This window comes from Coffea eugenioides, chromosome 8 (genome assembly GCF_003713205.1).
Source record: "Coffea eugenioides isolate CCC68of chromosome 8, Ceug_1.0, whole genome shotgun sequence".
Taxonomy (NCBI): Eukaryota; Viridiplantae; Streptophyta; class Magnoliopsida; order Gentianales; family Rubiaceae; genus Coffea; species Coffea eugenioides.
The window spans coordinates 38,060,208-38,073,270 of NC_040042.1; the positions used below are offsets into that span (position 1 = coordinate 38,060,208).

Here is a 13,063-nt window from a genome sequence, read left to right on the forward strand (position 1 = left end):
AGGAGGGCTTTTAGAATCTTTCCTATTATCGAGTTTATCCACCTACACCTTGGAACGCTCATTTCCAACTCTTTCTTGGTAATAAAATAAATAAATAAACTTTTTGCTGTAATGTGATTAATCGATCCTCCCACGTGTTCACAAGTTAGAAGAATCCCTTAGGACCATTATCCCTCGTGTGAAACTCCCATGAATGCCAATCTTCAAGAACTGACGTGGCAACTGCTCCCAATTCTTTTATAGTTTAACCGATAAGGTAAATAATTTTAATTTTTTTATTCTGTTCTTGACGTGGAAAATCTATCTAAACTTTCATCCGCGTAAACCAAAATATTTTTAACTTGTAATATACAAAAAAAATGCAGATTAAGGTTTAATCATTGGGGCCAATCAATATCATCTATTTATGGAAGCTTGATTACGTGACAGCTCCGAAAGTTAATTACGTACTTAATAGGTATTTTAACGCAATCCACACACGTCAACCCCCTGTTCAAGTGGCTAATTACTATCTAATTTGCGTTGTGGGCCCAGCAGGACACGTGTCAGGTCTGCTTTGCATATGCGGCTGATGATCTAGTCAGACTCAGAATCATGCCGAGGGCTAATTATAACCTCGTGCTCAGGCGCGCATACACCCAACATCACCACCGTACATCTTAATCAGGTCGAACTTATTTCTTCCCGGCGCCCGCCTGCCAAGATGGAACATGTAGAAGGAGAGAAGAAAATTACAAAACGTTAGTCATTAGTACTAAACAAATTACAATGGACAAAAGATGCTAGCATTTGTACTAGTGCTACAATATGTGGTTGTATAATTGGTTTCGAAGTAAGAATTCTATGTTTTTTTTAAATGTAAAATTGGACTTATGTGAAAATTAATATATAATCTAATCTAAAGGACGTAGAAGTATTAGTCTTAGTAAATAAAAAATTTATTAATAATTACAGTTGATAATTGTTAATCGAGTTCAATATCTGTCAAGTTTCAATATGTGGCCACAAATTTTTCATAATCCAATTAAATTGTTTATCAATTAATAACCTAATTTAAGCAAATTTGATAAAACACTAAGTTAATTTTAACTATTTTTGTGGGGTGATTTATGTCAATACCAAATTAAAAGAAATAACTTTTAGTTTTAAAGTAAAAAGCGTAAAATAATTGCAATCTCACAATGATGGTTTTCTTTGATAAACACTTGAATGTTGTTTGAACTTCAAATGCTAAATTAATGCTCTAAATTTGTTTTTTTAATTACTTATAAATAATCATTTTAACAAACACTGTGGTCGGCCTAATAATCGGGAGAGGACTATTAGAGGAAAAAAATCACTTTAACATTCTCAAACATCAAAATATGCGTAGCTCTCAACCTTTCATTAAGCATAATTTTCCAATTCATCATATTGATTTAATTTTTAAAACGTGATGCCAAATTGGTGAGAACTCAGTTTGACTTTCCCAAAGCCCAGCTCATCTTACGGTCTGGATCTTCAGCGAACTCAGTCACAGAACATCAATGGTGTACTTGCACGCAGGCTAATGCTATCACCGTTCCACGGATATCTATAAGGATTAAGGAGATTGAGAAGACATTGGTCTAAATACGTTTGCCAAGGGCAAAATTGTAAACAATCAAACTCAAAACCGTCAACAGCGCGTGACGAAAGCCAAAAGCAAGGGGCCAGCAATCAATCACTGTCGGCGTTAAGTTGAAACTTACAAAATTCGAAGTCTCTAGAAATTCAATAAAGGCCACAAATTTTTTCAATATTTTCAAATCACACCCCGTCAGGACGTCCACCTATAAAAGCCGCCCAGTTCGAAGAATCCATGAGAAAATGCAAGTTCACAACTCTCTCTGTCTCTCTATCTGAGAAGTGAAAAAACGCATTTGCTTTGATAATCTCTGCAGACCATCTCTCTCTACCTATAGATACAATATACATTCTGCTTTGTATCGATATATCTGTGTATATCTATCTCTAGAATTGCAGAGAAATTGCGGAGCTGAGGGGGAGAAGCGATCGGAGGAAGCTGTTGCGGCTCCGGAGTCGGTGATCGGTGATCGGTGATCGTGATTGAAAGTTCGTTAATCCTGCGAAACTGGATTAATATTTTATTTCCCTGTTTTGTTTGAATTTTTTTCCTGATTTTGGGTGAAATTTAATACGTTTGTTCACTTCCTTGAGCTGAAGTGTACTCTGTGCATGTGTGTTGAGTTTATAAAGGTAAAGTTTTCATAGAATTATAATGAGTTGGTGATGTTAAGTGTTCTTTGGTTGTGGATTGTGATAATGCTTACTGTTCAGGGTTTTATTGGCTGTTGACTAAGTAGGGGGTGGAGATCAGGAAAAGGATTTGAATCTTTTTGTAGTTACAATTTTAGGTTTTATTTTGTATCTTTTTTTCGTTGTATTAGTGACTTTCATATGGAATTATGTGTTTTGGGTGGTTTTAAGGATTGCTCTGATCTGAAAATTCTCGAAAACTTGTGTTGTTGATGTATCTGCTGTGAATAGTTAAACTATATAGATTTTGACTTATTCTATTCTTGTTACTTTACATAGTTGCAAAGAGATGGTTGGTTTCTTATGTTATTACTAGGGAAGCTAGCATTTGATGTTTTAAAATTGTACCAGTAGTTTGTGATTTACACTTTTGATGTTGTGTATGTTTACTGTGCTTGTGTAGATAATTTTCTATAATCAGTTGAATGATGTGGGTTTGGGGAGAAACGATTGATTTTTAAGAGAGCAACATTTTGACATTTAAAAGTAGTAGTGCTAGTAGTAATTCTTAGTTACCCTTTTCCCGCGTGATTGTTTGAATGTGTCCTTCGTTAATGTTTTCAGCCACTGATTGAGGATTACAAGGAATCTGTCGATGACGGATTGCAGAATCTAGCCTTTTACTGATTCCAAGGAATGTTTGAATGTGTCCTTTGGTTTTCGCGGCTTCATTTTGTACTGGATGGCTGTTAGAATCTTTATGGAGAATATTGTTGGACACTGCTTCCTGGCTTGTTATTAACACTTGTTAGTCGTGGGCTGGATATCCATCAAATTTTTGTCGTATATTGTTGGAGTGAATTGATTTCTTTAATGTGTCTGCTGCCTTTTCTGTTGAGTTCTGTGTGATGTTTTTTCAATCACGGATAGAGGTTATACAATATTCAACTGTTACTTTTTTGAGTTAAAGAGGCCTACTTTTCAAGAAGTGAGCCTGGATTGCTTGATGAAACTGACTGCTTATGTCTTGTCCACTTGTGGAAACCAATGACAATTCATTGGAACAACATCAAGATTGTGAAATTCAATACTAGATGTTGAAAGACCGACCTTTTTTCTGAATTCTCCATAATTGGATGTGAAACTATAGTGATCGTTAACAGGTCAAATGCATTGGAAAGTTTGCCTTGTTGAGAAGAATTAGAGTGGAACCCTTAGGCAGAAATATGATGAATTCCTACCATTTATAGCGGATGGCCAGAGATGGTAAGGAATCTAATCTTAAAATGTTAAGTGTCTCAGTTGAGTGGAGGCAGGGTTTTCACGGCCCTGCGTCTAGAAATATTTTGGGGGTAAGTTCTTTTTCAAGAGGACGTGGTGCCAAATCGCAGACCGAGGTAGGCTTGTCCTTATGTGGACAATAACTTATCTCTGCAATCTCGCACTCCCCTACTTTTTTTTGACTTGTAGAAAGGATTTGATTTTTAATGTATTGCTTTGAACATAGGTTGGATGTCCATCATTGGTGTCCTGTTTAGATGGATTTGGACTTCTTCAAGTATCAAGTGATCATGCAATCGTTACTATCTACTGCTGGAAGCTTTGCAGTTCCATAAAGCTGCCTGATAGTTATTATTTCAGATTCTTGTAGATCTACTTGTTTTGCTGAATGGAGCTCTTCAACCTTACTTGGAATTTGTTCTTGCTGATTTCACATGGTCTGCCACAAGGCAACAATGTGCGACAAGGCAACATTTGTCTTGTGGTGCCTCTAGAAGGGCAACTCTCATGCCTTTATAGGGTTTAGAATTCTTCCTAAATCTGTTCGTAAATGCAGGTGATTTAAGCTCATTGCAAGCTGCTAAGTAGTTGTTAGTCCCATTCATTAGAGCAGATGGCAGAGATAGCTTTTGATCAATGTGGGGCTGTGCTGATTGAGCCAAAAGACTCAATAACAATAACTGAAGAAAAAAGGACTGAGGCTAATCAAGTTCACCCTAAGCAATCCAATGATGGATGCACTGCTAATGAAGAATTCACTTGTCAGGATATGATAAGTGGTACTGACACCCTGGATAAAGGCTACATGGAGCATGGGTATGATTAATGTCCCTGATTAGTACTTGTCTATGTTTTTTAGTTACTTGAATGCTAAGATTGATTTCATTTAATAGGTGTTCACACTATCGTCGAAGGTGTCGCATTAGAGCCCCTTGCTGCAATGAAATATTTGATTGTCGTCATTGTCATAATGAGGCAAAGGTAGGTTGAGTCAAGTCCCAATTAGAAGCTAATTTACTTTGTTTAATGTAGTACAATGGACCTGCTTTAATTGCAGCTGGTAATGATAAATAATTGGTCAAGCTATTATTCTTTGTTTCAAATTTATATACAAAGTTGTGTCGTTGATTTTATACCACTCTTAGAGTTAACAGTTGTGAGGGATTCATTCTAGCTTTTTTCGTAGTTAAGATGTTAATAACCACTTCCTAATTGTTGTATTTAAAAGGGGAGATAGCATGTTATAGAAAGCAGCGCGCAACTTGAAGGACACGATCCATTGTGGATCAAAATCTAGTGGATCGCATTTTTGATGAAGTTATTGTTTATCATCTTCCTGTCATCGAGCTTTTTAATCTGTTATGCGCTGTTGATATGCTGACCATTTTTACCTACCAAAAAAAAAAAAAATGCTGACCAGTCCTGATATGCCAATTCTTGTATTGCAGAATGATCTCAAGGTTGACCAAAAGCTCAGGCATGATGTTCCTCGCCATCAAATTGAGAAGGCATGGATTGCTTTAGCTTTCTTTCCAAGTGCTTTATTTTGTTGTCTTGCTGCTCGTTTAAAAGTTGATTCACATAATTGAAAAAAAAAATTTCATCTGGTGCAGATTATATGCTCACTTTGTGGAACTGAACAAGAGGTTCGTTGCTTTTGCTACACTTCTCATTTTGCTGCTTAGAACAATCTATCTCTTTTTAGCTTCAGTTTGCTTTTTTTGCCTATAGTCTTTATCTCCTCACTTAGATTTGCCTTTTTCTGTTTATTACCAGGTTCGTCAAGTTTGTATAAATTGTGGTGTGTGCATGGCTAGATATTATTGTGGAACTTGCAAGTTGTTTGATGATGATGTAAGTTTGAAGCTGTTTCCCTGTCTTTTCACATTATCATTATTGTCCCAATTAATTATATCTTCTGTCTGAGTCTATTAAACAAATTAGTCATGCTTGGGTCAATTGTTTAAACAGAGCTGAAGTTCCATTTCTTTACTGGAGATTCAAGATCGGTCTAATATGGTTATGTTGTTTACACTTTTGCAGACATCAAAGAGGCAGTACCATTGTGACGGTTGTGGCATTTGCAGGTATGATCTATGAATAGCAAGGTTTAAAAGGACAAATTTGCCTTAGGTGTTATAGATTGCGCTCAGAAAGGGGGGGGGTTACATATAATTGTAGAAGAACACCTTTTTTCTGATGAATTTCTTCATCTGTTCATAGCATGTGCAGATCTTTCCTTTTCTCTCTCTCTCTCTTTTTGTTGATGGTCTTCTTGAAATGGCATTTAGGGAGAGGATATTGTAGTTTCATATTGAATCACAAGGCGTAATTATGTGTAGTTGTGAGAGAGTACCTTGATTGGCAGCATTAAGGCCATGTTTAGACTTTCTTTCTTGAGAAATTCATTGAGAATCCATGTGGTACAAATGTGTGTATGTCTTCGAGTTGATTTGCACATTAATACTTCTGATTGTAACTTCCAAAAGAAGTGGTTCTTAGTAGTTTTTAAATTTATGTGCCATTGCAGAATTGGTGGACGGGAAAATTTCTTCCATTGTCATAAATGCCGTAAGCTTCTTGCTCTTACCACTTTCCTACTACTCCCAAGTGCAAATTTCTTTTTTATATGGTTTTGACACAGCTGTAACTTTTTTACTTGTTTTTGTTTTGATTTAGGATGTTGCTACTCGACACTTCTGAAGAATAGCCACCCGTGCATAGAAGGAGCAATGCACCATGATTGCCCTGTTTGCTTTGAGGTCTTAGACACCGGTGTTAATTGTTCCTAGCAATCTCTCTCTCTCTCTCTCTCTCTGCTAAAATCATTGAAATTGATTATTTGCAGTATCTCTTTGAGTCGAGAAATGATATAACAGTTTTGCCTTGCGGGCACACAATTCACAAGAACTGCTTGGAGGAAATGCAGGAACACTTGCAGTAAGTTTCACATTAATGGCCTCCGAGACTTATGATCTCTTTTTCTTTTAGTTGGTAATGTATCATGCATTAACTGCTGCTTCCATCAGGTATGCTTGCCCACTGTGCTCGAAGTCAGTCTGTGATATGTCAAAAGTGTGGGAGAAATTTGACCTGGAGATTGCAGCAACCCCCATGCCTGAACCTTACCAAAATATGAAGGTAATGCCATGTCCCTTCCCCCCCCCCCCCCCCCCCCAAAAGTTCACTACTTTATGAATTGTACATGTATGTGTGCATGGAACTGGAACGCTAGTTGTATTAAGTTCACCCTAAGATGCAGTTTAGTTGCATACTTCTGCTTTTTAGTGTGCATATAGTCTGACAGAATGCACATTGCAGGTTTGGATTCTGTGCAATGATTGTGGAACAAGTGCAGAAGTACAATTTCACATTGTAGCCCAGAAATGCCCTAGTTGCAAGTCTTATAACACTCGCCAAACCAGAGGATAGGAGAATTGGTTGTGTGGCTACTTTTGGCAGTGACAGACAAACCTCCACCTGTTTGTGATTGCAATTGCTTTGCTGTGATGCAAATGGTGTATCTCAGGGTAACTGGAAGATACGTCGAGACCTGTTGAAGAATGAAGACCGCATGCAACAGCGAATTATGCTTCGGCAAATGGTGGTTGCCGAAGTGTAGATAGGGCTCTGCCACTATTTCATATCTATCCCTTCTTTTTTTCCTTCCATGGATTTTTTGTAACTCGACTTTATTTGGCTGCTTGTCTTGCCAGCATGCTGCCTTAACAAATTTCATATGCTTGTCAAATGTTATGCATTTTTAGAGAATGCAGTTTCAAAGTCTATTGCTCCAATTTCTGGTTCCTTAGATTCTTTGAAAATGGCTGTTTTTATAATGCATCCTTACGTGTTGTGGTTTTTGTTAACAAAGTTCACTCTCTTTAATTGCTTCTGGGGTTGGTATCATGGGAGGACTGCAAGCTGAATGTGGTTATCTGGTAATTCTGAAGTTAAAAGGTCTTAGTTGCTTCTGAAGTTGGTATTGAAGGGACAGAATTGAATGTCCTTATGTGGTAAACCTTTCAAGTTAAATACAATGTCAAGATTATGTCTCAATCTTATTACTGGCAGGGAGACAATCTTGACAAATAACGTGCCTGTGGTTGGTGTGAAATTTATTCGTAGCTTGGTCGGTTAATTTGGCAGTTTGACCATCGTGGTCCTCCTCGTTTCCCCGGCAGGCAACAGTGTCATTTTCTACTTTCACTTGTACTAGATTCGCATTTTTAGTTGCAGATCCTGTCTTCTGGGTCTCCTCTTCTGTCTTCTGTGGGAAGGACTTGACTATCCAGGAATCAAACTCGTGAAATGACATCCACAAACAAACAAAAGGAAAAATTTAAAATCAGGGCATCAGAGCAAGAAGATCTGAGGCTGACTTTATCTCTGATGATCTAACATTGCAGAAGTTGTAGTGCCTTTTGGCTCGGGCAAGCAAAGACGTGTGTGAAAAGGAATGTGGGCAAAGTTTGTCATTTACAGTCATAATTCTTCTGGAACTAACCAAGGGGATGTTTCAAATTGGGGTCATAAACTGTGCATGGGCCAGAACTACAAATGTTTCGAGTGTTTCCAAAGCAGTTGAGCTGTTAAAAAATCGACAAAAAAAAAAAGCTCAACTTGGCTTTGGATAAGCTTGAGTTCGACTCAACGAATCAAGTTCAAAGATCAAATCAAAGCAGAAACGAGCTACTAGGTTCATGACATTCCTTTGTGTTCGTGAAGAATGGGGGTATAAATAGCATTTAGAATTGACTCATCATTTCATCATTAGCTATTTTAGTAATAAGCCTACCATATTTGGCTTAAGCTGCTTCATATTGTTCCATTCATGTTATTTGTGCTTTCTGTCCATCAATGATTAAGGTATCTCTTTTTAATGTCAAAATAAGCTAAAAGTTGTCCAGTTGGAGTTTGGACTGCAATTTTTTGTTAAAAAAAAAAAAATATTTGTAGCGCTTTTTTTTAAAGATGTGATATAGGTAAAATAAAAGGGTAATTAGGAAATGCGTTGGAAGAATACTTTCCCCAAAATTTCAACAAAATTTGTGCACAAATGCTATTATGCATAGGTTATTAAACGAGTCGAATTCAAATAACAATAATATTCACTCAAAATACTAGACAAATATAGAGTTCAATTAATAAGATACACGACTCACTCACTCGTTCACAGCTTCCACAAAATAGTGAATTTGCATTCCAAGATGGGAATGTGCGGGGCAAAGTTACTGATGAAGTTCTGATTAAACTGATTCTTTAGCAACGAAATTGAAATGGCATTCAATCGAATCCAAGTCCTTGTTCTGTAAGCAAAATTATGATGAGCAATCGACATCATGGTTCGATTTGCATCGACTGAATACAGATTTGCAATGCCAGCTCTTCGCAATAGCTTTCTTCAAGCTTATAAAAGCACACCGACTGAGGATAAAAGATGTCTTCCGGTGGACCTAAAGGACAGGAGCACATGCCATGAGGGCCAACCTCAGAATGCCAAAATCTTTAGCACAAAAAGGCATAATCTCTCCTATCATTTCAATCGTCAGCTTCGAAGCTGATACCTTCTTAAGTTCATTGATGGAAGCTATTGGCATTTATTTCATCAATTAAACGGAACTACATATCATCAGTTGAGCATTACAATCATCTTTGAAAGAAGCAGAAATGTTCAATTAGCAGCATGGATATCTTATCCAATTTAACTTTCTTCATTCAGGAAAGTAATGCCTGCCAATGATGGGCAGTAAGCTGTAGATACTCTGTAAATTCACAAAATCATTTATATTCATTCAAAATTCCGACTTGGTTGCTTATACAGCAAAATGAACATGTTAATAATTTGGGGAGCCACAATCATGGGCTGCTACCACCCTTCTTTTGTTTGATATATAGAGATCTTCAGAGTCAGAATATGTAAAGCAAAATTTGCTGGTTGCAACCATCACCAACCAGAACCATGCATGCTGAAACACCACCACCATAATGAACAAAAAACACGATCATCCATGGCTGCTTACAGATGCACATATACAGCTCTCGGAGAACAGATTATCTTGTGTGTCTACCTGTGTGCACGTTTCATCAATCATGGGCACGGTAATGACATCAAAGGATTTCAAGTAGAAATGAACAGGCCGGTCTCAGAAAGTTCCTCACTGTTGCTTGGCTTCGCAGACTTTTCTGAAACATTTTTGTTGCATTTCTCTGTCTCTTCGTCAATCATAATCTCCTCCAGACGGCAAGCCCAACTGCAAAATGCTTTCTCGCCTCTGCCAAACAGCAAACAACGAGAGATCTCAAGTTAAAATCCCACGCATGTATCGATGAATAAACAGAACAAATACCAATAGACCAGCTCGCTATCACATACCTGTACATGTAAATATCTTCCCCATCCAATTTCTTCTTGCAAGAGTAGCAAAAACTCAAGAAGTTGCTGGAGGGGTACGAGGTTGGAACCTCTGAGCACTCAGCTGTCAGGGGCAAGGCATTGCCCTCTTCCTTATACTTACCAAAATTTGATAACTCACTGTTGTGACATTCCAAAACACAGTCACCAAAAATGTGAGTTACTTTAGGATTGGGGCCATGCTTTCTGACACAGGTATAATCCTCTGAAAGCTCAATCTCACTTGGTGAAATGGTACCAATGAGACCATTTGCAATAGTAGCAGTAATTGAAGGCTGTTCTGCACCAGAAGAATCACCCAACACTGAGCCTATCTTAAAATGTGATGGTGAAGTGACGGGGCCTGTTCCATTGCTGGAGCCAAAATTTGTAGAACTCAGGTTGGAGTTATGGTTTGCAAGACGGCTGAGATGTGAACCAGACCTTCCAGAATCTAATGAACAGGGGCGGAAATTTCCAAGGGAGTTCCGTTGCAATGGGCCATCTCCAATTTCAAAAAGAACATCAGAGCTGCCGTTTTGCAGATTAGAATGCTTAGATTTGGCAAAAGGAAAAATACCAACATCTTTGGGCAGAGATTTAGGCGCCTCAAAAGAATCAGTACAATTGTTAAAATTTGGTGTTTTTATCCTTATCTTTGGTCCAAAAAGAATGTTTTTACTATCAGAAGATCGGAGAACTTTTCCCGATTGCTTAACCTCATAATCAAGAGAATCAATAATGCTTAGCCCTACTTTATTGGTATCCCAGGTCTTTTGATGATGACTTTCATGGGACAATTTTGGGGACCTAAAGGGATTTCCCCAGGTAGTAAACACCCTAAAATCCAAAGGCGAAGTGGGGCTTCTAGCTGAATCAGATTCAGAATTCTTAGAGTTGAAACCAACAAACAGACCAGGCACATTGAAAAAGGAGCTATTTTTATTCCTATGAGCCAAAAAATCAGAGTGAACAAAGGATTCTGAAACAACATCAGAATTGAGCTGACCCATGTTTTGATCTTTCTGATGTGATCTGGTCCTCTTTCTCAGCATTGTCCCAAACCACACAAAGCCCCGATGCCCTACACCCTTGAGTCCTTCTCACCTATACCTGTATCAAGATAAAAAGATGCTCTCACAACTAATTACAATACGAGTCTTGACAGTCCCTTTTTTTTTTCAAAATTTTACAACCCCAAAATCCGCTACACCAGTCTTGACAGTTAACCAAAAAAAACAGACGTGAGGACAAAATACACCGCAAGAAAGCTGAAACCCCAGAACTGCATTTACACAAAGACGAGCAATAACGTCGATTCCAAGCAGACTTAATAGAGAACCACATGAAATGCTTCACAGGAGGATTTCAAGAAAATAGCAATGAGAATGACAAAAATGGGAAAAGACAAATCTTGATAAAAAAAAAAAATCAATGCCAAAAGGAGGATGAAAATAGAAAAGATAAAATTAAAAAAAAAAAATCAAAAGCCAAAATATTTAGAAAAATATTTACCCTTCTCTATGTCTAAGAAAATTAATCCCTTCTACATCAAGGACAAAAAATGGTGTAGAGCTGGAAAATGAGAAGACTGTAATGGACTGATGATGAAATTTCAAGGAACAATTAACAATCATATCCAAACATGTCACGAAGAGTCAAAAATTGCAGATTAAACATCAAAAAAAATGACTCACGATCATGACAAAGATATTGAACGACTCCCATTTTGCCTTTACATCCAGCAAAGAAATTTTCAATCCCACATTCCTATTACTCCAAACATCTCTCTTCAAATATCACATCCAATGATCAAAAGAAAACATCAAAAAAATCAAAACTTTTTCTCTTCCAGGTAGAAAAAATCAAAACTTGGATGATAAACCTTGAAAGTCTGTTAACCCCCAAGAGCTTCAAGAATGCAACTTCAACAATGTATCAACATTGAAAAGCAACCAAAAAGCACAAACAAAAAAAATAAGGAAAGCCCACCTGGTTTTGTATGGTTTTGTTCTCTTGGATGAGCCTTTCCTTACTCCTCCAGAAACTTCAGAAAGAAGAGTATACCGGAGAAGAGACGTTTGAGAGGAGACTAGTAGAAAGCCCCAAAACTGCAATGAAGAAAATAGTATAAAAGTGCTATATATAAAGTCTCTCTCTCTCTCCCTCCCCCCCTCCCCCCCCCCCCCCTCTCTCTCTCTCTCTCTCTCTCTCACACACACAATTTTAGTGTGTGTTGTGTGTGTGAAACTTGTTGAGTACTCTGTACTATTCTCTTTCTTACATGCATCAAAATCAGAGAAGTTGTGAGAGGAGCTTCTCCCTTACACCTCTCTCTCTCTCTCTCATTTTTTCTTTTATCTTTTTTTTTGGTTTTTGATTCATTTTTGCCTTTATATCTTTTATTGTATAGGGACTGTATTTAAGGAGGAATACAGTATATCATACATTTTACAAATTTGTCGCGATTTTCTCTGTACTACATTTCTAGATATTAATGTAGTCAACTTAGTCAATACTTCTTTTCTTTAATAAAAAATTTAGATTTATCAAAAAATTAGAGAGAAATGTTATTTATATTCCATATTTTGTGATTTGCACTCCTACTATTTGTATATCATATCGTCTAACAAATAAAAATTATATAATAAAAATGATAGTGAGAGTACAAATAACGCATTTCTGAAAAATTATTAGCCAATATTTCGATATTTATAATTCTATTATGAAAAAGGAACTTATAAATTCGAAAGGAAAAATGTAGAGATCATACTTATTTGTAAAAATTTCTAGCAGGATCCTCTTTTATTTTGCTTATTATTTTTTATTTATGATAGGTTAAATTGTGTGCGTATAGAGAGAGTGAAAGTAAAATCTATGGAAAATTTTGTTTGTATTGCCATTTTTCTTTAAACAAAATTTACATTTTTTATGAACACGTTTTTTAATTATCTTTTTACTTTACGTACATGAAATTACTACAGTGTACCTTTCTATAAAATTTTCAGAAACTAACAGTCCAAATGGGCTTTCATGTGAAGGTGTATATTTAACTTAAACTATAGCACCTTTTGTAAGATAAGTACTTATTTTCATATTAATGTATGAAAATGCATCTCTCCCTTTTTTCCAAACCAAATTCACTTGGAG

The 13,063-nt window shown here is 36.9% G+C and overlaps 2 protein-coding genes across 5 annotated transcripts; one reads left to right on the forward strand and one right to left on the reverse strand.

Moving 5' to 3' along the window:
- The first annotated feature begins 1,860 nt into the window (after positions 1-1,860).
- On the forward strand, positions 1,861-7,326 carry LOC113779448 (probable E3 ubiquitin-protein ligase RZFP34). 3 transcript variants are annotated; one of them, XM_027325028.1, is made up of 12 exons: positions 1,861-2,094; positions 4,076-4,335; positions 4,413-4,500; positions 4,968-5,027; positions 5,133-5,165; positions 5,296-5,373; positions 5,563-5,606; positions 6,050-6,090; positions 6,199-6,281; positions 6,368-6,459; positions 6,549-6,660; positions 6,841-7,326. In XM_027325028.1, exons 2-12 carry the CDS (start codon positions 4,133-4,135, stop codon positions 6,949-6,951), a joined length of 945 nt encoding a protein of 314 aa, XP_027180829.1. In that variant the 5' UTR covers positions 1,861-2,094; positions 4,076-4,132; the 3' UTR covers positions 6,952-7,326. The 3 variants fall into 3 exon arrangements, with proteins under 3 accessions (XP_027180829.1, XP_027180828.1, XP_027180827.1); XM_027325027.1 differs by lacking the exon at positions 1,861-2,094 and adding an exon at positions 2,101-3,635 and having other exon boundaries at positions 3,746-4,335; XM_027325026.1 differs by lacking the exon at positions 1,861-2,094 and having other exon boundaries at positions 2,101-4,335.
- A 1,952-nt stretch (positions 7,327-9,278) lies between these two features.
- LOC113779838 (FCS-Like Zinc finger 11) lies at positions 9,279-12,029 on the reverse strand. Of its 2 annotated transcripts, XM_027325580.1 has the most exons (4): positions 11,906-12,029; positions 9,896-11,026; positions 9,682-9,794; positions 9,279-9,590 (listed from the first exon to the last, which is right to left on the reverse strand). In XM_027325580.1, exons 2-4 carry the CDS (start codon positions 10,966-10,968, stop codon positions 9,574-9,576), a joined length of 1,203 nt encoding a protein of 400 aa, XP_027181381.1. In that variant the 5' UTR covers positions 10,969-11,026; positions 11,906-12,029; the 3' UTR covers positions 9,279-9,573. The 2 variants fall into 2 exon arrangements, with proteins under 2 accessions (XP_027181381.1, XP_027181380.1); XM_027325579.1 differs by having other exon boundaries at positions 9,279-9,794.
- Between the last annotated feature and the right edge of the window lie 1,034 nt (positions 12,030-13,063).

What these genes read in the sequence shown, in the direction of transcription:
- LOC113779448 (XM_027325028.1), top strand. Translation starts at nt 4,133, where the DNA reads ATGGCAGAGATAGCTTTTGATCAATGTGGGGCTGTGCTGATTGAGCCA. An exon ending in TTTGTGGAACTGAACAAGAG is followed by an intron (nt 5,166 to 5,295) that starts GTTCGTTGCTTT and finishes GTTTATTACCAG; the next exon opens with GTTCGTCAAGTTTGTATAAA. An exon ending in GAAATGCAGGAACACTTGCA is followed by an intron (nt 6,460 to 6,548) that starts GTAAGTTTCACA and finishes TGCTTCCATCAG; the next exon opens with GTATGCTTGCCCACTGTGCT.
- LOC113779838 (XM_027325579.1), bottom strand. Translation starts at nt 10,968, where the DNA reads ATGCTGAGAAAGAGGACCAGATCACATCAGAAAGATCAAAACATGGGT. An exon ending in GAAGATATTTACATGTACAG is followed by an intron (nt 9,795 to 9,895) that starts GTATGTGATAGC and finishes GCTGTTTGGCAG; the next exon opens with AGGCGAGAAAGCATTTTGCA.